At 51.5% G+C, this 18,864-nt stretch overlaps 9 protein-coding genes across 9 annotated transcripts; 3 read left to right on the plus strand and 6 right to left on the minus strand.

Annotated features, from left to right (window-relative positions):
- Positions 1-119: 119 nt before the first annotated feature.
- Positions 120-1,930, minus strand: Malapachy_2705 (kinase-like protein; the record flags this gene model as incomplete). Its single annotated transcript, XM_018137193.1, has 6 exons — positions 120-161; positions 191-272; positions 304-606; positions 816-977; positions 1,003-1,116; positions 1,146-1,930. The coding sequence occupies 6 exons, from the start codon at positions 1,928-1,930 to the stop codon at positions 120-122; spliced, it is 1,488 nt and encodes a 495-aa protein (XP_017993174.1).
- A 145-nt stretch (positions 1,931-2,075) lies between these two features.
- Malapachy_2693 (nagb rpia transferase-like protein) lies at positions 2,076-3,165 on the plus strand (the record flags this gene model as incomplete). Its single annotated transcript, XM_018137181.1, has 6 exons — positions 2,076-2,330; positions 2,357-2,476; positions 2,503-2,831; positions 2,857-3,001; positions 3,030-3,048; positions 3,077-3,165. The coding sequence occupies 6 exons, from the start codon at positions 2,076-2,078 to the stop codon at positions 3,163-3,165; spliced, it is 957 nt and encodes a 318-aa protein (XP_017993415.1).
- Positions 3,166-3,195: 30 nt separating this feature from the next.
- Malapachy_2701 (dead-domain-containing protein) lies at positions 3,196-5,607 on the minus strand (the record flags this gene model as incomplete). Its single annotated transcript, XM_018137189.1, has 1 exon — positions 3,196-5,607. One exon carries the CDS (start codon positions 5,605-5,607, stop codon positions 3,196-3,198), a length of 2,412 nt encoding a protein of 803 aa, XP_017993170.1.
- A 487-nt stretch (positions 5,608-6,094) lies between these two features.
- On the plus strand, positions 6,095-7,372 carry Malapachy_2721 (component of the spindle assembly checkpoint dma1; the record flags this gene model as incomplete). The annotated part of the gene is made up of 1 exon (XM_018137209.1): positions 6,095-7,372. One exon carries the CDS (start codon positions 6,095-6,097, stop codon positions 7,370-7,372), a length of 1,278 nt encoding a protein of 425 aa, XP_017992855.1.
- A 114-nt stretch (positions 7,373-7,486) lies between these two features.
- Positions 7,487-8,572, minus strand: Malapachy_2703 (ribosomal rna assembly protein mis3; the record flags this gene model as incomplete). Its single annotated transcript, XM_018137191.1, has 2 exons — positions 7,487-8,481; positions 8,509-8,572. 2 exons carry the CDS (start codon positions 8,570-8,572, stop codon positions 7,487-7,489), a joined length of 1,059 nt encoding a protein of 352 aa, XP_017993172.1.
- A 942-nt stretch (positions 8,573-9,514) lies between these two features.
- Positions 9,515-12,133, plus strand: Malapachy_2716 (snf2 family helicase; the record flags this gene model as incomplete). Its single annotated transcript, XM_018137204.1, has 1 exon — positions 9,515-12,133. The coding sequence occupies one exon, from the start codon at positions 9,515-9,517 to the stop codon at positions 12,131-12,133; it is 2,619 nt and encodes an 872-aa protein (XP_017993265.1).
- Malapachy_2711 (terpenoid cyclases protein prenyltransferase) lies at positions 12,060-13,211 on the minus strand (the record flags this gene model as incomplete). The annotated part of the gene is made up of 4 exons (XM_018137199.1): positions 12,060-12,338; positions 12,367-12,621; positions 12,649-13,066; positions 13,099-13,211. 4 exons carry the CDS (start codon positions 13,209-13,211, stop codon positions 12,060-12,062), a joined length of 1,065 nt encoding a protein of 354 aa, XP_017993270.1.
- A 130-nt stretch (positions 13,212-13,341) lies between these two features.
- Malapachy_2706 (rnase l inhibitor-type atp binding cassette protein) lies at positions 13,342-15,243 on the minus strand (the record flags this gene model as incomplete). The annotated part of the gene is made up of 3 exons (XM_018137194.1): positions 13,342-15,047; positions 15,088-15,159; positions 15,192-15,243. The coding sequence occupies 3 exons, from the start codon at positions 15,241-15,243 to the stop codon at positions 13,342-13,344; spliced, it is 1,830 nt and encodes a 609-aa protein (XP_017993175.1).
- A 1,201-nt stretch (positions 15,244-16,444) lies between these two features.
- Positions 16,445-18,720, minus strand: Malapachy_2737 (atp-dependent rna helicase; the record flags this gene model as incomplete). Its single annotated transcript, XM_018137225.1, has 2 exons — positions 16,445-18,592; positions 18,634-18,720. The coding sequence occupies 2 exons, from the start codon at positions 18,718-18,720 to the stop codon at positions 16,445-16,447; spliced, it is 2,235 nt and encodes a 744-aa protein (XP_017993124.1).
- Between the last annotated feature and the right edge of the window lie 144 nt (positions 18,721-18,864).

An 18,864-nucleotide genomic window follows, 5' to 3' on the forward strand; every position in this document is an offset into this window, starting at 1 on the left:
TGCATACAGACGCGGATGCCGCCATGCCCTGCATCAGCCTACCAAGGACCACGTCGAGCTACCTGATCGCAAACACATTTGATGTAGTGCGGTAATGTATGTAGAGTATATGTACAAATTTACACAGCGGAGCGACGCGCACCAGCCAGTTGATCCATGACCTGATGTGAGTAAGAGCGAAAATACATACTTGGGCCACACCAGGCAAGGTGAGAAGATGACCCACGCCGGGTACCTGCCTCAAAAATGTGAGGATAACAGGGAAAAAGTCACTACCCCATTAGTCCATCACATCGTACGTACCCAAACAAGTTTAGGAAGCCCACGGTCTCGATCACAATACCGATAATCGACCAGTGCAAAAATACGAGAGCCATGCCCGTAAAGAAGCAGATTGTGCCACGCATTTTCTGCTTGCGGGCAAAGAACAACAAGGTCTTTTGGGGTCCGATCAGAAGCGCAATACCAGAGACGAAAAGAATGTTGCCGAGCGCCAGGAGCGTGGCGTCAAAAAAGAGCACGATGCCCATAAACAGGAAAAACACGCCGCCTGAGACCAATCCTACGCCGATTTCTATGGTCAGCGATGCAACGCTAGCACATACTCTGTTGATCTGTGAGCCACATATCGTCGAGAGAAGAAAAAGGCCAGGTGGATCAACACTGCATATTTCCACAAACATTCACATTAGGCACGCGGGCGTCGCGTTCGTGACGGCACTATCGACTGGGTATCATTCGGCACCACACGTCCTGGAGGGTATGGTGATTTGTGAGGAAAAATGCTGCGCGTGAGGGAATGGGCATGTACATACATTGATTGTGGTAGCGGTGCTTCAGAGAACCATGGGTGTTGGAGTGCTTCTGCTGCTGTGATACGTCGATCAGGGTCGTATTGCAGCAGCTTGTCAAACAAATCAAAGCCGCTGGACGTGCCAGATCGGTCAATGTACCATTGATAGAGCATTTTGGGTACCCTGTTGTAAGATAAGAAGGACGTACATTTCCGCTCTGCGTGTAGCTATCCATGCCGCATAGTCCGGCATCGCGTTGATTTTCGGCCAGCGATCTGCTGTAGGCATACCTAGCACGTCGACAATCTTGCCGAGTTGATTGCTGGCCCGTGAGAAAAGAAGAATACATACGACTGCAGAGGAATCACTTTGGTTTTGGGATTCATGCGTGCCTCTTCACCTTTGAACATGGGACGCAAGGCCATCAGCTCGCCCCATATACACCCTGTAGCCCATAAATCAATCGCAGGCGTGTAGTGACGAGCACCCAGTAAGAGCTCAGGCGCACGATACCAGATCGTGACTACGACCATATCACTGGTGTACAAGGAGATCAGTGGGTCAGCATACAAACGTGCAAGGCCCAAATCGCCGATTTTGACGACGCCTCGTGCATTCATCAAGATGTTCGCAGGCTTTAAATCGCGATGCATTACCCAATTCTCGTGGAGATACTTGATACCGTTGAGGAGCTGCCACATAAGCGACTTGATCACGGCGCCAGAGATGGAGGTGCGTAGAACGGTAAGGTGGTGATGAATGATTTGCAAAAAGTCATGATCCACAAATTCGTACACAAGAAAAATGGAATTGTCTTCCAGCATGACCTCACGTAACCAGACAATATTTTCGTGTTGTAGCTCTTTGTTTAGCGCGATTTCGCGAATGGCACTTTGGCTGATCCCTCGAAAGGTGGTAACATCATCCTCTTTATCCAACTTGAACTTTTTAATGGCATACACACGTGGGGCAGACGGATCCGTACGCCGCCATTCCTCCGCTTTGTACACGCGACCGTAGGTACCAGAATTTAGAAAGCCCAAGATACGGTACTTGTGCATGACATGTTTCCGCATCGAAGCCTTATGTGCACGGTAGGCATGCATCACCGCCGAGGCAGACGCCGAGGTAGGCATCCCTACGGCGCGATCCCCTCCACGAGAGGCCATGACGTGCCGACCGTGCGGGTGGGGACGTGGAGGTAGGAGGAGGGGCAGAGCGCTATGTGGAGTGGGTCGCCATCGAGAGGTGTGCGGCAGACAGCCAGCGTTGTCTTTTGCCATGTCGACTTTCTCGGTGGTGGACTCGTTCCACAACGCACTGCGCAAAGATGAGGACTTGCCTATGCCGATTGCTGCCATCTTTGCCCTGTCAGAGATGATCGGGCAATCCAAAGCGGCGACGACCTCGGAGCTCATGGAGAGCATCAAGGAAGCGAGCGAAGAGCTAAAAGCGAGTCTTACGAATCCTATCCCTGCCACAGCGGGGCTGGAACTGTACATGCGCTTTGTCACCACCAAAAACTGGGCTGGAGGTGTACGTAGGATGGGTCTCACATGCAGGACTTTGCATCGCACAAGCAAAACTTGATTTCCACGGCCACAGAGTTTGCACGGAACACAGTGCCCAACTGTCGTGAACGCATTACGCAGCTGCTTTTGCCCTTTATTAAGGATGATTCTGTACGTATGCTGTGCACTTATACCAGGTGATTATGACACATGGGTACTCACGAGTCGTCATGCAAGCCTTGCTCACGGCCGTCAAGCTACATGGCAAGCGCATTCGCGTGTACGTGACAGAGAGTCGCCCTACAGGCCAAGGACTGCGTACATATGAGCGACTTCGTGAAGAAGGGATCCCATGTACAGTCGTACTGGATACGGCTGTGGCGTACATTATCGATCGTGTGGATATGTGCTTGTTAGGCGCAGAAGCTGTCGCTGAATCGGGCGGCATTTTCAACGCGATTGGAAGTTACCAAATGGGCATCATTGCCAAAGCAGCGCAGAAGCCCATGTTTGCGCTGGCAGAGAGGTATGTGACTTGATACTCATGGCAGCTTCAAATTCATGCGTCTATTCCCTCTTTCTCAATACGATGTGCCGATTTCGGCACGCCGCTTGCCTTTGCCGAGCGTGAACGATGCCTACGAAGCGCCAGAGAATGGCCAAATGACACCTGCGATGGAAGCGCTGAATCCTTTGGTATGTGTGGCACTGTAGCTAACCTCAGATTGACTATACCCTGCCTGGTATGTGGTGCAAGCACACTCACCTTAGAACTACTCACGTTCATTGTCAGCGATGTAGGCATTCTCACACCATCCGGTGTCTCGGATGCATTGCTGGCCGTCTATGGTGGTAACTAGTCAATGGCCATCCGTTTATAGTATACAAAACTAGCGTCGCTTGGGGCCGCGCGAGCGGGACGAACTCATATCACTGCCAAACGCACCGCCTTTGCCACTAGAGCGCAACGCCGTGGTGATTTTCCGCTTCTTCTTCGGCGCCTGAGCCATCTTGGCCATGGGTGCACCCAGATGAGTAGGCCGCTGCTGACGCTTGGCAGCACGAATGGCCGCATCGACCTCGCCTCTGTTGGTTTCCTTGGCGTCTTCTTCGCGCATGATCTTGTTCCGCCGCTGCTTGCGCGACAGTCCTGCAAATCGGTCCTTGCCTTTCTTGCTGTCCATCTTGGCAATGTACGCCTCCTTGGATGCCTCCTTGGCTTGCGCCTTGGCCTTGTCACTTTGGAACCATGTACGCGCAGGGCGCGAGAAAATCTCTTCTTGGTGCGCAATCATATTCTCGCCCTTTTGTACCTGCATTTCCGCCTGCCGAAGAGCCTTCTCTTCCTTCTCCTCCTGCAGGATCTGCTCGATATCAGGCTTAAGGGAGGCAATGGTCTCGCTGAGCTGCTGGACCATCTCGGTGGGCATCAAGCGGTGCTTCACTTGCTCGGGCGGTGTGCGCTTCAGCACGGCCTTGAGCAACCGACGGTCCGATTCGCCGACGAGCGTCACGGCGCGACCCTGACGCCCAGCACGTGCCGTACGACCGACGCGGTGCAAGTACGGCTCAAGTTGGGCGGGCATATCGTAGTTGATGACCGTTTGTACACCGCGGATATCAATACCACGACTCGCCAAGTCGGTCGCCAATAAAAAGTCGACTTTGCCGTCACGGAAGTGCGTAAGCGACTGCAGACGCTGCTCCTGCGAGAGATCGCCATGCAATTCCGCCGCGGTAAGGCCCAGAAGACCAAAGATGATCTTTAGCTGGTGCGCCAGCTTTTTGCTGCGCACGAAAATAATCACTTGGTCGCGGAATGTGCGCATACACAGCGTCAGCAAAAGAGCCGCGCGGTGCTCATCTTCTGCGACCTGCTTCTCGCGCCCTGTCAAATGCGAAGGGGTTCGCACACGCACAAATTCTTGCACAAGCTTCGCGGCTGTAGAGCGCTTCGGGTCCACAAACAAGCGCACAGGCTGCTGAAGACTCAACCGGACAAGCTGGTCGACATCTTCCGTCATTGTAGCAGAGAACAGCATGGTCTGCCGCTTGGTGGGGCACGTACGCACGATCTCATTAAGCTCATCTTCAAAGCCATCCTCAAGCATACGATCGGCCTCGTCCATGACAAGGATCTCAATGTCTTCCATGCCAAACGACGAGCTGTTGCGCATGTGATCAATCAAACGACCGGGTGTTGCGACAATAACATCCGGCCGGAGTTTCAGTTCCGCTTCCTGGGCCTTGAGTGATAGACCACCGACACACAGACAGAATCGCACATCCATAAACTTGGCCAGTGCTTTGCCGACACTGTGGCACTGGATGGCCAATTCACGTGTAGGACACAGCACTACCACGCGGCTCTTCGCATCCTCAGCGCCACGTTGCCGGTACGAGAGACGCTCCAAGATCGGAATCAAAAACGCAGCGGTTTTACCACTACCAGTCACAGCGCCAGCAACAATGTCTTTGCCGGCCAACGCAATGGGAATCGTACGGGCCTGAATGGGCGTCGGTTTCTGGAAATTGAGGGCAGCAAGACCACGAAGCAGCGCTCGATTGAGTTGCAGCGATGCGAAAGAAGTAGCTTGGGCAGTCGACGACGGCTGCTCCTTGGCAAAGTAGGCATCTTGACGGGCACGAGTGGTGTCAGAAACATCAGACGCGCTATCGTCCACGTCCTCCTCCTCGTCCTGCACATTGTCATCATCATCATCCAAGGGATCCTCATCCTCACGTCCCTCGCTCTCGCTCTCGTCCGCCTCATCCTCGGCAGCCTTGCGCTTCGCAGCACGAGCCCCAGCGCCGAAGCCCTCGTCGTCACTATCGCTGTCGTCCAGCTCGTTCGCGCCGGCCATCGCCGCCTCGGCGTCATCATCATCATCGCTCTCCATTTCTTGCAACGCCAGAGGCACTTTCACAGCACCGCGGTGCCGCTCAATAATATCGTCAACAGTCAGGCCCGACGCCTCCGCGCTGTGGGCGCCCGCGGCACCTTGCACATGAAAGTTCCAGCCGGACGCACCATCGACGTTCTGCAGATCATCCACATCAAAGTCAATAGCGTCCATCTCAAGGCCCTCATCGTCACCTTGGCCACGGCGCGCTGGCGCGCTGCGTCCATCGTCCACAATTTTCTCGCGCTCACTAATACGTGCCTTGACCTTTTTCCCAGGACGCACAACCTCTTTTTTGGGCGCAGACGTTTCCTGCTTTGGCGTTTCATCGTCCGAGTCCATTGTCATAATGAAGTCATCACGCCCCATGCTGGTCTTGCCAGCTACTTGACGCGCCATGCTGCACCACCTCTACGTTCGTGCACGTCCAACGACAAAAAAAAGTTGCCCACACATCACGTGAAAAGCAAACGCAGCGCTGCGTGGGCCGTGGCCGCGGCTGGCGGCCTGCTTGGCGAGAGTCTGGGGAAACCAAAAGAAACAGGCTGTGTCGCGTTTCACAACCACCACGATGGAGCCAGGCATTCCAGGCGGGCTCCCTAGCACAAGTCCAGGGTCGGCACAGACCCGGACATCAGCGGCAGGGAGGGTGACGCGCCGCTTTGGGAATATGCTTCGAAGGCAGAGCACTTCGCAGTCCGCACCAGGGGAAACAGTCACGGGAACGAGCCCTGCAGGCCCTGCGACGCCCACCATGCCTGGGCCTCTGAGCTCTTCACCTCAAGCGACATCTCTGTTTCTCTCGCCTTTCCGATCCATTGCTGCATCCAGATCAGCCCGCTCCAATTCTGTATCGAGCGGACCTGCACCGAGCATCTCGGAGACGATGTCGTCGCCGTCGCAGACAGCACAGACGCTAGCACCGCGCTCCAGCTCCGTGGACACGGCGGGTACGGCGAGGCTTCCTCCTTCTTCGGCAGACTATGTACCGGACACGTCGGCGAAAAAGCACAAGATTCGGCTGGCTCCGCACATGGATGCAACGCGTTCGCTCGTCTTCTTTCCAACAGACTTGGAGCTGATCGAAGGGGGACCTTCAATCCAGATTGGACGTTTCTCGGACCGCTACTATGAGAACAGCATCTCAGAAATGCAGGCGGATTTGGCAGCGGATCGATCATCCACAAATGGCCCACCTAGCTCCAGTGAAGTGCGTGAAATGATGGCCCAGGCCTCCCCCCATCGTCAACCCGTCGTGCTAGGCCATCGAAAACGATGCGTTGCTTTTCAAAGCAAGGTCGTTAGCCGATTGCATGCAGAGTTATGGGCGGACGTACATGGCAAAATATATATCCGCGATACGCGATCAAGCAGCGGCACGTTCTTGAATCGCCTACGGCTGGCCCCTGCTGGAATTTTAAGTCGCACCTACGAACTTCAAGATGGGGACCTTGTTCAGCTGGGCGTAGACTACCAAGGTGGCTCGCAAGACGTTTATCGAGCTATTAAGATTCGTATGGAGATTGATCGTGAACCGAAGCAACAGTCGCGTGATTATGGCGAAAAGATGCTTCGCCAATTCCAATCCACGAAGGCGCAACCAGGTGCTCCAAGCGGCACGGCAGCTCCAGTTGGCCAAGGCTTGGACGAATGTTGTATCTGCTTGCTTAAAATTCGGGTCTTCCAGCCCTTGTTCATTGCACCTTGCTCGCACATTTTCCACTACAAATGCATTCGACCATTGATTTCACTGCATTACCCAGGATTTTCTTGTCCGCTGTGTCGTACGTTTGCTGATCTCGAAGCAGACATTGCAGACGACTCTGAGGAGGAGAAGGCCAACGAAAACGGGGATGGTGATGATGATGATCATGACGAAGGAGCTGATAATTTTAACGATGTGAATGAGGGCCCAGCTCCGTTTAGTGAAGCAGTGGTGAATGATGAAGGAAGGCAGGATGAGGATCACGTCGAAGAGCCGTTAGAAAGTCCTACCTCATCTAGTGAAGTCATAACGTCGTCAGAGTATGACGACGAATCGAGCGATGCTCTTTTATCGCCCGACCAAGAGTCACAGGAGGAGCCAAGCTCTGCTTCGCCATCATCGTCTGTTTCTCTGTCCCCCGATGAGGCACAGGAAGAGGGGACATACTCTACACCGTAATCATGCTCACACGCTAGCTCCTCGGCACGGGGCCACGAGCTGCCATATACCACACTGCATTCCTCTTGCATAGACATGTCATGAAATATAGATACGAATTACAGCATGAAGACACTACTCACTATCGCGTTTCCGTTTCTTCGACTCTGATTTCTCTTTCTTCTCCTTCTTGCCTTTCTTCTCTTTCTTCTCCTTCTCCTTTGCGGTGTCTTGGCCTGGGAGAGGCTCCTCCGGTGCAATAAACATCTGTTCACGCTCACGCTCACGCTTCTCTGCATGCTCGGCCTGCGCCTGAAGCTTCTTGGCATGCTCATTCCGCTTCTTCTCGTGCGGCTTGAGGAAGTACTCACCACTCTCAAGCTGCAGATCAATCTTGCTAGGCTGCTGTGGCGGTGGGAAGGGTGTGTATTCCTTCTTCTTAGGTGTCTCCTTCGGCTTCTTTGTCTTGACATTCTGTTTCTTGAACTTGGGCAGGAAACGATCCCAAGATTCTGTAGCCAGCTTCGGGTCCTTCGCAAGCTCACGCTTGATCATCAGCTCTTTAATGTGGTAAATAGGATGGATGTTCTTCATACAGTCCAAGACAATACGACGCACTTCTTTCAAGCTCTTGTATGATCCCATAGCACTGACTGTATTACCCTGAACAAGTACATAGCAGCCAGTCAGCAGTTCAATCGCTTTAAGGGTATTGCCATTAGGCCCGATAAGACGCTGACGACGCTTAACAAAGCGCTCCTTGTTGCGCACGATATTGCCGATCTTAATCACATCACAAGCCATATCGTCCTGTAGAATCTTCACGGCCTGTGTGAAGGGAACGCTACGACTGAGAAGCTTGATCAAATCACGGGCACGAAGAATGATATATGGGTCAAAGGTCTTACGCGTCGTCCGCACTGACATGGAACCTTCCACCAAGTCCAACGTACAGGCTACACCATGCTTTTCAAGAGCCGTCGTTACATGTCCCCAAATTTCACGAAGGTACTTTTCACGGTACTTGGGAAACAATGTTGCAAAACTGCTTTCTTCCAAGAAAGGATGCGGGTTGTCTTCCTGCGTAAACTTATCGATCCTCCAGTGATCGATGTCATCAGTATCCCAAGCTTCTGTTAGTAGTGTGGCGTACGTACGCTTATCCTTTCGGAATCGCTTGTTTTTGTTCATAGGCGCTGACGCATTGTCCTCACTCGACATGGTCACAAGCAAAAATACTCGCCTGCCTTGGCGCTTGGTTGTGGAAAAAAAATTGTGGCGATTATGTCATAGAGCAGGGGCCTCCATCTATCATCAACGCACGTCCATCGATGTGGTGAGGCCTCATGGTCGAGGTGCCTGTCTCGGCAGACACCCCATGGATGGTGGATGAGTATATCCCTGTCGGTGTTATCACTGTCCACCTCAGAGCATGCTCGCCAAGGTCGGTCGAGTTGGGGCCCAGCGATGCACAGCTTCTCTTTTGCACACCAGACGTACTGGCGTCTTTGTGTGCGCATGAACAGGGCGACCTGCTAACGTCGTTGAAAGAACTGGTGGAGCACGGTAAGGCACTGGTTGCTATAGAACAAGATGTTCTGGCTCTTTGGGCCGCCAGCATGTATACCGGTGCGACACACCTACGAGTGGTGGCTCTGGCCTCCCTACCAGCGCCATCCAGGCAAGCACGCAATGCAGCGTTAGCCCGATCATGGCAGCTCATTCTCTCGAATATATGCATTGATGCGAACGCATGGCATTCTATTAGTCGCGATACAGACCCCATGGACTCTGGCCAATCGTTTTGGAATACCAAACTGGTACGTACATCCGCTCTCACCTCAGAATGGCTGGTCTTTATCCGAATTGTACCGTCAACTCCCCAGTCCATCACGGCCTACGTATATTGACCCCTCTTTGTTGCATCCACCTCATCTCCAATGTACCCTTTATGACTACCAAAAGACGTCCCTGGCCAAACTTTTACAACGCGAACTGCAGCCTGAGAGTTATGCGGATCCATATTACGTGCAATGCACATCTCCCTGTACACTAAGCCGCAATGAACGCTTATACCTTTTTGATCCTGAAAGATGCCTCTTTCATCGAAGATACCAAGTGGCCCTATACCCAGACTTGAAAGGTGGTATTCTTTGTGACGAAATGGGGGTGGGCAAGACCATCATCTGCTTAGCACTGATCTTGGCCACCCTCGATGTCATGTCGGAGCCCGATTTGGAGCCAATGGCAAGCACCATAACCAGTCAGATGGCACTTACTTTTCCTGATCATGAATACCAAGGTGCGGATCCGTCAGGTCTGCACTCACGACGTCTCGTGACAGCCGCCTTTGGAGCGCCTAGTCCAGGAGAGAGAATGGGTCGTCATCCCAAACCGCCACCCATATCCGACGAGCCACGGATGGAGCCTACAGCGGAAACTATAGCTTGTTCCCCTGTCTCCTTGGTATCCATCGCAGCTCACAAACTTCGAACAACACATGCCTGCCGCCCTGCCTTGACCTGTACCCTCCCGCCGCAAATTCAAGAGATCCTAGATGAGCGATCTGCCCCCTTCTTCCATTTATGGCCTCCGCCGCCTGCTCGCGTATCTCGGATTAGTCAAAGTCGCTCGCCGCTTCGCGTGTACATTACGTCGGCCACATTGGTCCTTGTCCCTTTGACACTTCTCACGCAATGGATGAGTGAGATTAAGAAGCATTGTGAGCCAGGTGCTCTGCGTGTATTCACGTTGTCTGATATGCATACGCCCTTGCCTCCCGCCTCTGTCTTAGCACAAAACTACGATATAGTGCTTCTCTCGCATGCACGATTCGGACATGAGGCAGGTGATGAGCAAGGCATGAAGTCAGACCTTGACAAGTCGCCTTTAATGCAAGTGTATTGGAAGCGTCTGATCATTGACGAAGGCAATGTCCTGGCTGGTGATTCGCTGGTGGTCCGTCTTTGCACTAGACTTCGTGTGGAGCGGCGTTGGATCGTGACAGGTACGCCAACGTATGCCTTGGTAGGTGCTAGCGCATGCTATGCTGCAGGGGAGGATCTTGATAACAATACCGAATCGCGTCATGAACCCAAATGGACGCCATCAGAACGGAAAAACCTGGACCGCCTTAAGCAGCTGTTGGTACGCTTTTTGCGTATTACGCCGTTTTGTGGAACACATAGCAGCATGGCCTCTGCTGCAAAGGCGTCTGGCCTCGCGCCTGCCAAGGAGCGAGATTGGAACGCACTCATGGCATCAGAATGGAATGCTCAGGAGCAGGGTGAATGGCCTGCTAAGCGCCGGCTGTTTGATGTGCTGTCGCGCGTCATGGTGCGCAATCGTGCGGAGGATGTGGAAAAAGAACGCCCTCTTCCCCCGCTGCAACGCCGTGTACAACGACTTACGCCCTCTGCCACGGAGCGTACGACATACAATGTTCTTCAATCTTTGATTCTACTCAACGCAGCTCTCACGCAAGAGAAGGACAAAGACTACTTCTTCCACCCCAACAACAAGAAGGCATTAGCGACTGTGATGGAAAACTTGGCCCTAGCATGCTTCCACTTTGCTGGTCAAGGGCTTTATGAACAGGCCCAAAGCGCCTATGAGCATATTGAACAGCAGCTTAGCTTGCCCAATGGCGTAGCTGCGCCTTACCGGTCCCAGGCCGAAGAAGCACACAAGCAGCTCCAACAGGCTCTTGCTCTGGATACATGGCGGCAACATATCCTTGATCGTGACGTGATGTACACACTTGAGCATGTCCCCGAAACGGTTCTTCATGCGTGGAGCGCTCATAACCGTATTACCCTCACCTCCGACGAACTTGTCCGCTTTCGTCAGGCTTGCATCGCCACAACAGAAGAGTTCTCAGATGCAGATGATGTGCGAGACGAGCTGATCACCAAGGGCATGCAATTTCGTCACCGCCATGCTAACAGAGCTCGTGGGGATCCCAAGACGCCCAACCCTAGGAAGAATACGCGGCTTCATGAAGGGAGTCTACCCTTGGTACGTTCTTTCACGGCTGCTCGTTGGCCAACAGAGTGGGATCCTGTCATTGTCCAATCCTCTTCCTCCACCAAACTGAATGCCATCCTCCTCGAGCTCCTTGAGGCAGTGCCCCATGAAAAGGTCCTTGTATTTTCTGTGCTGGACAATGTGCTGTTTGAACTAGCCAGCGCTTTGGATCTGCTACAAATTCCCTATCTACTCTATGTCTCAGGCATGCCCCAGCATCTGCGGAATACCTACGCAGAAGCCTTTACGCAAAAATCCACGTACCGCTGCCTGCTTATGACTACCACGGTTGGTGGTCGTGGCTTGGATTTACACTGTGCAAGTCGTGTGATCTTGGCAGAACCGGTCTGGCAGCAAGATTTAGAAAGCCAGGCTGTTAAGCGAGCATGGCGCATGGGCCAAACACGGTCTGTGACTGTAACCACGTATATCATGAAACACACGTTTGAAGAGCAACTGATAACGCGCAAGCAAACGTATGGGCATGACGCGGCACTCGACCAGACCAAGAGCTTGACGGACGATCCAGGTATGCGGGACTTTGTAGCGCATCCACACTTCATCCCGGAGGACGATCCACCTCCTGTGGTATCATGGAACGTACCGCTCTTCGCTCTGTCTGTGCATCAGGCATACGAGCATGCTGGGCCGCCAGCGAAACGACCACGTACAGAGGATACTATTACGGGATTGAGTACGAGGGAGGAGGCGCAAGATGTGTGTGCATCCATGCCAACGAAGAGCGAGAGAGATTAAGCGCGCATGACACAGGGGCAAACGACAACGACGAGGTCGTCAGGCCATCATGGGTATGCAGTGACAATGCGACGTATGATAAATAGGAATGAAGAATATCCGGATGCTCGCCAGGCACCTTCGCAATACCGCCTAGCGGAGATTGCGCAGATAAAATCCAACAAGCGTCAGAGCGCGCATCAATGTAGTTATGGCAGCCGAGAACCTAACCAAGTCAGATGGGGAAGACGTACCTGTGCACTCGCCCCACACCAGAACGAATAACACGTATCTGGCGTTTTCTCCACGCGTCCTTGAAACCCGCTTCGAGGTACTTGACGTGATAGAATCCAACGCTCCAGATGTTCCCTTCTAGGAATCCGGTCAAGACTGTGGGCCAAGGCAAAGGCGGCTACCACACAGTACGTCGAGCCACCTGGGATCAGTAGAAAGATAAACGTACCATGTGATTCGAGACCAGGTTCCTGCGCAAAAGCACCTTCGTAATGCTAAGAGTAAGAAGAACGTGCACGTACTTGGCAGCGCAGCATGTAGGTCATTGCCAACTCGCAGTCCATTATCGACCAGTCATTCAACATATACGCAATGGCAAACGCAGCATAGCTAAAACGGACGTCCTGCTCACGACTCCCGTGTGCACACAAGAAACTTCCATCTGGCTTCTGAAGTTGGTGCACATGACGCCGAAGACCTTCACGGTCTAAACGTGCAAAGTCGTCGCGCAGGATGCTCAAGCATAAGAGGGCCGTATACGTCATGACAATATGCGCAGATGAGGAGGTGGGTGAGCCACGGAATCCACCGCCATGTTCTGTAGGGACTTGTTGGTCGTAAATCCAAGCAATATACGCCTCACGTTGGTCTGCCTGGCAGTCCGTGTCAGTGCGCTGCAGCAAATCCAAGCCACTGAGACAAAAGTAGGCAAAGGTCATGCTAACGCATGTGTGAGCCCCTGTACCACGTACCGTTGATCATCTCCACTCACATAGGGACGGGGAAGCATGGATAAATGCATCTTCCAGAACTTTACATGCCGTTCCACGTCCATCGCGAATGAATCTTCGTCCTCGCCTGCCATGATGCTGTGCCTCAACAAGCAATGTACGCCAGGGCTTCCTCCACACTATGTACTTCACGTGGCGTCAGTCTAGCTAGCAAGCAATCACTCGGATGTCGACTGTATATGCAATCCTCTATCGACTGTCTCTTTAATCTTCCAAGAAGAAGTACTGGCCACTGGCCTTTTGTTCCTTGTCCTTGACACTGTTATGCTTGTTCACACGAGGACGCATGTTGGTCGGGTCACGACGCATACTGACATCCAACGTGGCCAAGAACGAGTTCATACCAGTCAGGAGCGACTCGGGGGAACGAGCATGCGCCTTGATCGATGGCGTACCCTCGTAGACAATGACACGGTCAGCCAAGTACGTAGCCATGATGATATCGTGCTCGATAATCATAGCCGTCTTCTTCGAGTGCAGAATGAATCGCTTAATCACCCTCGACGCCTGGATACGCTGCTCCGAGTCCAGGTAGGCACTAGGCTCGTCGATCAGGTAAATGTCAGCCGGCTTACCAAGCGCCAGCACCAATGCGACACGCTGCAGCTCACCACCCGATAGAGTCTGCACATCCTGGTCGATAATATTGTCGAGGCTCATAGGCTTAACCACATCCGTCTGGAACTGCGGGTGCATAAACGCAGCCTTGATCTGCTTCAAAAGCAACATACGAACCGTACCCTGGAACTTGGGCGTAATCGTCTGGGGCTTCAACGACACATTCAGCTGCGGCAACTTGTCAGCACCCGTGTCAGGCGCGAGTTTGCCGGCCAGCATCTTGACAAACGTGGTTTTACCTGTACCGTTCTCACCCAAGAACACAATGATCTCCGAGTTCGTGAAGCTGCCAGCATCAATCGAAAGCTCAAAGTCACCAAGCTTCTTCGTCATGTTCGGGTATGTGTAGCTCGAAGAACGCTCCTTATCAACATCGTCCGCCGTCTCGGCAATCTTGAACGTAAGCGACTCTTCACGGAAACGCATGTTTTCCGCAGGAATGTAACCATCCAAGAAGATGTTGATACCATCACGCACAGGGCTGGGCATCGTTACCACACCGTACACACTGGGCACACCGTAGAGACAGCAGATAAAGTCACTCAAGTAGTCCAGCACAGACAAGTCGTGCTCAACAGCAATCACATAGGTGTCCGAGTCAAGTAAAGAGCGAATCGTACGGGCAGCGTTAAGACGCTGCTTCACGTCGAGATACGACGAAGGCTCGTCAAACATATACATATTCGCCTTTTGAATGCAGCTCATAGCAATGGCGAAACGCTGCAGCTCACCACCAGAGAGGTTGTGCACATCACGCTCCAACACAGGCTGCAAATCACAAGCAGCCACCACCTCGTCCTTGTTGTCACGCTGAAGTTTGCTGTCAAGAAGTTGGTTGACTGTAGCGCGCGTCTTCAAAGCGCGCGGCAAGTTGTCCACATATTGGGGCTTAATTAGTGCCTTGATGTTGTCCTCCAGGACTTTGGTAAAGAAGTTCTGCAGCTCAGAGCCACGGAAGTACTTCAAAATCTCGGTCCAATCCGGCGGGTCATCGTAACGACCCAGGTTGGGCTTTTGCTTACCAGCCAAAATCTTAAGCGCGGTACTCTTACCAATACCATTCGTACCGACCAGACCAAGAACTTGACCAGCACGGGGCGTAGGCAAACGATGCAACTTGAAACTATTCGCACTGTAACGGTGAGTAGTCTCATTTTCCAAGTTGGTAGGCAATTTGATGATATTAATGGCCTCAAAAGGACACTTCTTCACACAGATACCACAACCGATACAGAGAGTCTCACTAATGAAGGCAATTTTGCTCGATGGTGCCACTTCGATACAGAGACGACCTGTATGTAAGAACGAAAAAAATTCTTAGGAGGTACGTACCCATACGAACAACAGGGCAAGAGCGCTTGCACTCTTGCCGACACTTGGAGGGTTTGCATTTGTCCGAATTGACTGTGAATTAGTCTCTGATATTAGTCACGTACCAATAGCAATACGCTCCTCTTTGGAGCTAGGGGCAGGAGGAGCAGGAGCCATAGCGTGGGTACTCGTCCTACAGGAAGCTTTTGGTGATCCAACGACGATTTTTGTTGCCTTCACGCCCTCCCTTACTAAACCAGTCTTTCGAATTGGTCCCTCTCTTTCACGTGACTATGAGACAGAGTATTACACCTTTTACTAATACAACGCGTTGTGTGACCTGATGACGCATGCAGAATGCAAATTTTTGGCAGAATCACCGAATTAGAAATCAAAAAAAAAGCAAGTGGGACGCATTGGACCCTGTTTCAAAAGACGTTGTGCCTCAATTTAGAGTTAGGGTGTACCGCGTTAATGCGGTGGTATGGCGATGGGAAATCTTAATTCTTTACCCTCTTTCAGTCCTTCATCTCTCTTAACGCACGCAGCTTTACCTTTTTTTCCTGCTCTTCGAAATCCGCATTATGGGCCAAAGGGGGCGCATTATTGCCCTCGAAGTTACCCTATATTCTCCCAAGGGTACTGCGGAGCCCCATATATTGATTGTAGTTAAATCTACGAGGTTTGACGATGGTCACTTAATTGGATGGCATCTTGAAAATGATGGAGGACACGCGACATGGCCTGCCATGATACGTCTTGATCCATCCATGGTCTCATCTTCTCAAGGAATGAATAAGAACGCGAATTTGGGTGTGCGGTTTACGCATTCATTAAGACTCGGTCACGCGCACATGTGCCTGGACGACCTAGAGAAAATATGTCTACGCGCCCCATTGCCTGACTTTGACCTAGGTGAGGACCAAAGTTCGTGGTGCCTGGACATTCTCTACAAAATGGAACAGCAAGACGTAGTTGAAAAAGGCCAGACGCTCCTTTTAGAGGCACAACTCAGCAAGTTTCGTTATGAATCACAATCCAACGAGGCAGATGTCTTAAAAGCGGATACCCAAAATCCCAAAAATACTACCAACAACACTGCTTCAACCTCCCCTCTTTATGTTTGTTAATTTGTTCTGTTTTTTATAATGCTCAGACCATGAAATGAGTATGGTGAACAATCATGCATACGTCTTATCCATCTTTATACACACTCATCATTATATTATGCCCTCAATTTCATTTTGTCCACAGACTTAATTTGCCCAGGTATTTTGCGCGTCTTTCTTTTATAGGTATAGTTGTTCAAAATGTAAACCTTTCGCATTACTCCTTGACTTTATATTAACCTACATTACATTGTAAAATATATATACAGTTAGGAAATAATGCAGTCATGGTCCTCGTCTGAAGTACGACGACCAGTAAGTTTAGCCCAGCGGTTCTTCCGGCGAATGGCTTTTTCTTTTTTCGACTGCACCACACGATCTGACTTGTTCTCTTGTGACTTTTCCTCAATCTCGCGTGGGAACCACAGTCGTAAAAAGTCAGCCATTTCCTTATCATAGTTGCTTTCATCTGCATCCTTGACGGCATCAGTGGAGCGACACAGAGGGCAGTGGTTATCACCCTGTTTTTGAAGCTTCACTAGACAACGGATACAAAAGAGATGGTCACAGCGAAGACGAATGGGATGCCATGCAATGGATGTGCAAACCATACAGCTGTAATCCTCGACCCGAGGCAGAATAGGAAGAAGGTCCTTGGTCATCATCGATGCCAAAATTCGTGGCAGCGAAAGCTGCATAGTCGATTGGCTATTCATAGGCGCCAGTGCAGTCAGAGATTTCAGGATATCCGCACTCGATGCATGGTTCCAGTCGATTTCTGGAATGGGTGCATCCTCCGAAGCAGCTAGCACAAGCTGGTGCGCATGCGAAGACATGGCCATGCGACTAATACTCGAATTTGCATGCAAAGCGGTCTTCTTCATATGCTTCTTCAAAATCTTCCTTATTGTTTCAATATTAAAACGCTGATATCGTTTCAACAGTACCAGGGCCATGTTGAGTCGCAAAAAGTAATCCAAGGCTCCGACACTGCGCGAGTCTGACAAACGACTGTTAGGGGTATAGGATTCCAAATTCCAAGAGTCAATTTGGCTCGTGACCCAATTGCCATGAACAGTCCTTGTTTCATGCGGCGAGATAAATCCACGCTTTTCCAGCTGCTCCATGTACTTGTGAAAACGATTTTCTGTGGCAGCCACACTGAGCTCACCACGATCTTTTTCACGTGAGCTTTCAAAGATGTCATGTTCGAGCCACAAAGAGAAAATCTCACGCCATTCGTACATATCTTTGGGTGCATTCACTGGACTCGCCACTTGAGAGATCACATCGCATAGAGACTTGACTTGGTTGATCAATGTCGCTTGTTGGATCATATGCAACTTCAGCAGAGTACGAATTGACTCAATAAGAGCGTTAAAAAAGCGTTCATCTGCAGCCAAGGGCAGGACGACACGGTACCGATGATAGCCAGGTTTGTCCGTCTCTTCCTGACTCGGAATCTCCGCGCCATTCAGCAATGTAGAGGGAACCTCCTGCGCTGCAGGACCGAGATTAAGATCTTGCACTTGCTTGGCTAGTGTGTGTGAATAGCTGTTTCGTGCATTAGCAAAACGAGGCGTGGTTAGCGGCGTGGTATGAGGGCTCGTGGAGTTCCTCATGCTCTTGAAGGATACATCAAACGGCTCTTCCGAATCAGGCAGTTCCATGTGAAGCACAATGTTTGGATGGAACTCCAATGCGTCACTGTAAAGCTGGTACTCTCCCCATGCACGTCTGCCTGACTTGCTTTCAACCCAATGGTGCTTATTCATATTGGCCACACCACTTCGACCTTGAATATTGTTGTCTTCCGATAAATCCTCTGGCAATAAAGCAGGCACCTTTTTCTCCATCCAATGCGAAGCATTCCAATCATGGGGACTGTTTGTTTGATTAGGATGCTTCGCAGCATTGGGTGGCAAAGGAAGATCATGCGCCTGAAGTGAACCCGCTGGTAATGCGAGGGGCGGCAAATTCATGGCGGAGTTCATCGTCTTGGCTGGTGAATAGTGCATACCACTCACAGATTGTGAGCGGCTCACAGAGGCACTTCTGGAGCCAGACTTCTCTTTGGGCAAAAGGACAAATGTATTAGGCGACACATCACTCGGCTGTACGGCAAGACCAGCCGTGCTCACCCGACGTGGCGAGCGCGTCTTGGAGCTCTCACTAATAGGCAATGAGGAGATCCAGGTGGATGCAGGCGACTTCCGGGCGCTATTGGGGGATTCAGGCGAGGAAGTTGTCGAATTCAACTGTAAAATAGAGCCGGGAGTCGAGCGCTGCCCGCCAGGTGTGGCGCCGCCAATTTGCACCGTGGTACGATTGTGGGGATTGAGAAGGTCATCAACAATGTCATGAGACAGTCCGTACGAATTCAGCTCGTTGACCACACTGTTAATCATTTTTTTCAACTGCGGGGTGTCAGCCACCTGTCAACCAAAATGAAACATACCCGATTGTATTTGATAGCGCCCTCCTTCCATTCTGGAGGGAACTGGGAGTTCTCCAACGTATCGGCAAAACTCTTGCCAAAACGCATTGTCGCCTAGTTCTGTGAAGCCAAAAGGAGAGGAGGAAACAGTAGTAGAGGACAAAGCTACAAAAAAACTTTAAGCACGACACATCCACCTTGTTATTTTCCAAGCAAAAAATTGCGGCGCCGATCGGGGAATTTTCCCAACGC

This window comes from Malassezia pachydermatis (genome assembly GCF_001278385.1).
Source record: "Malassezia pachydermatis strain CBS 1879 chromosome Unknown scaffold2, whole genome shotgun sequence".
Taxonomy (NCBI): domain Eukaryota; kingdom Fungi; phylum Basidiomycota; class Malasseziomycetes; order Malasseziales; family Malasseziaceae; genus Malassezia; species Malassezia pachydermatis.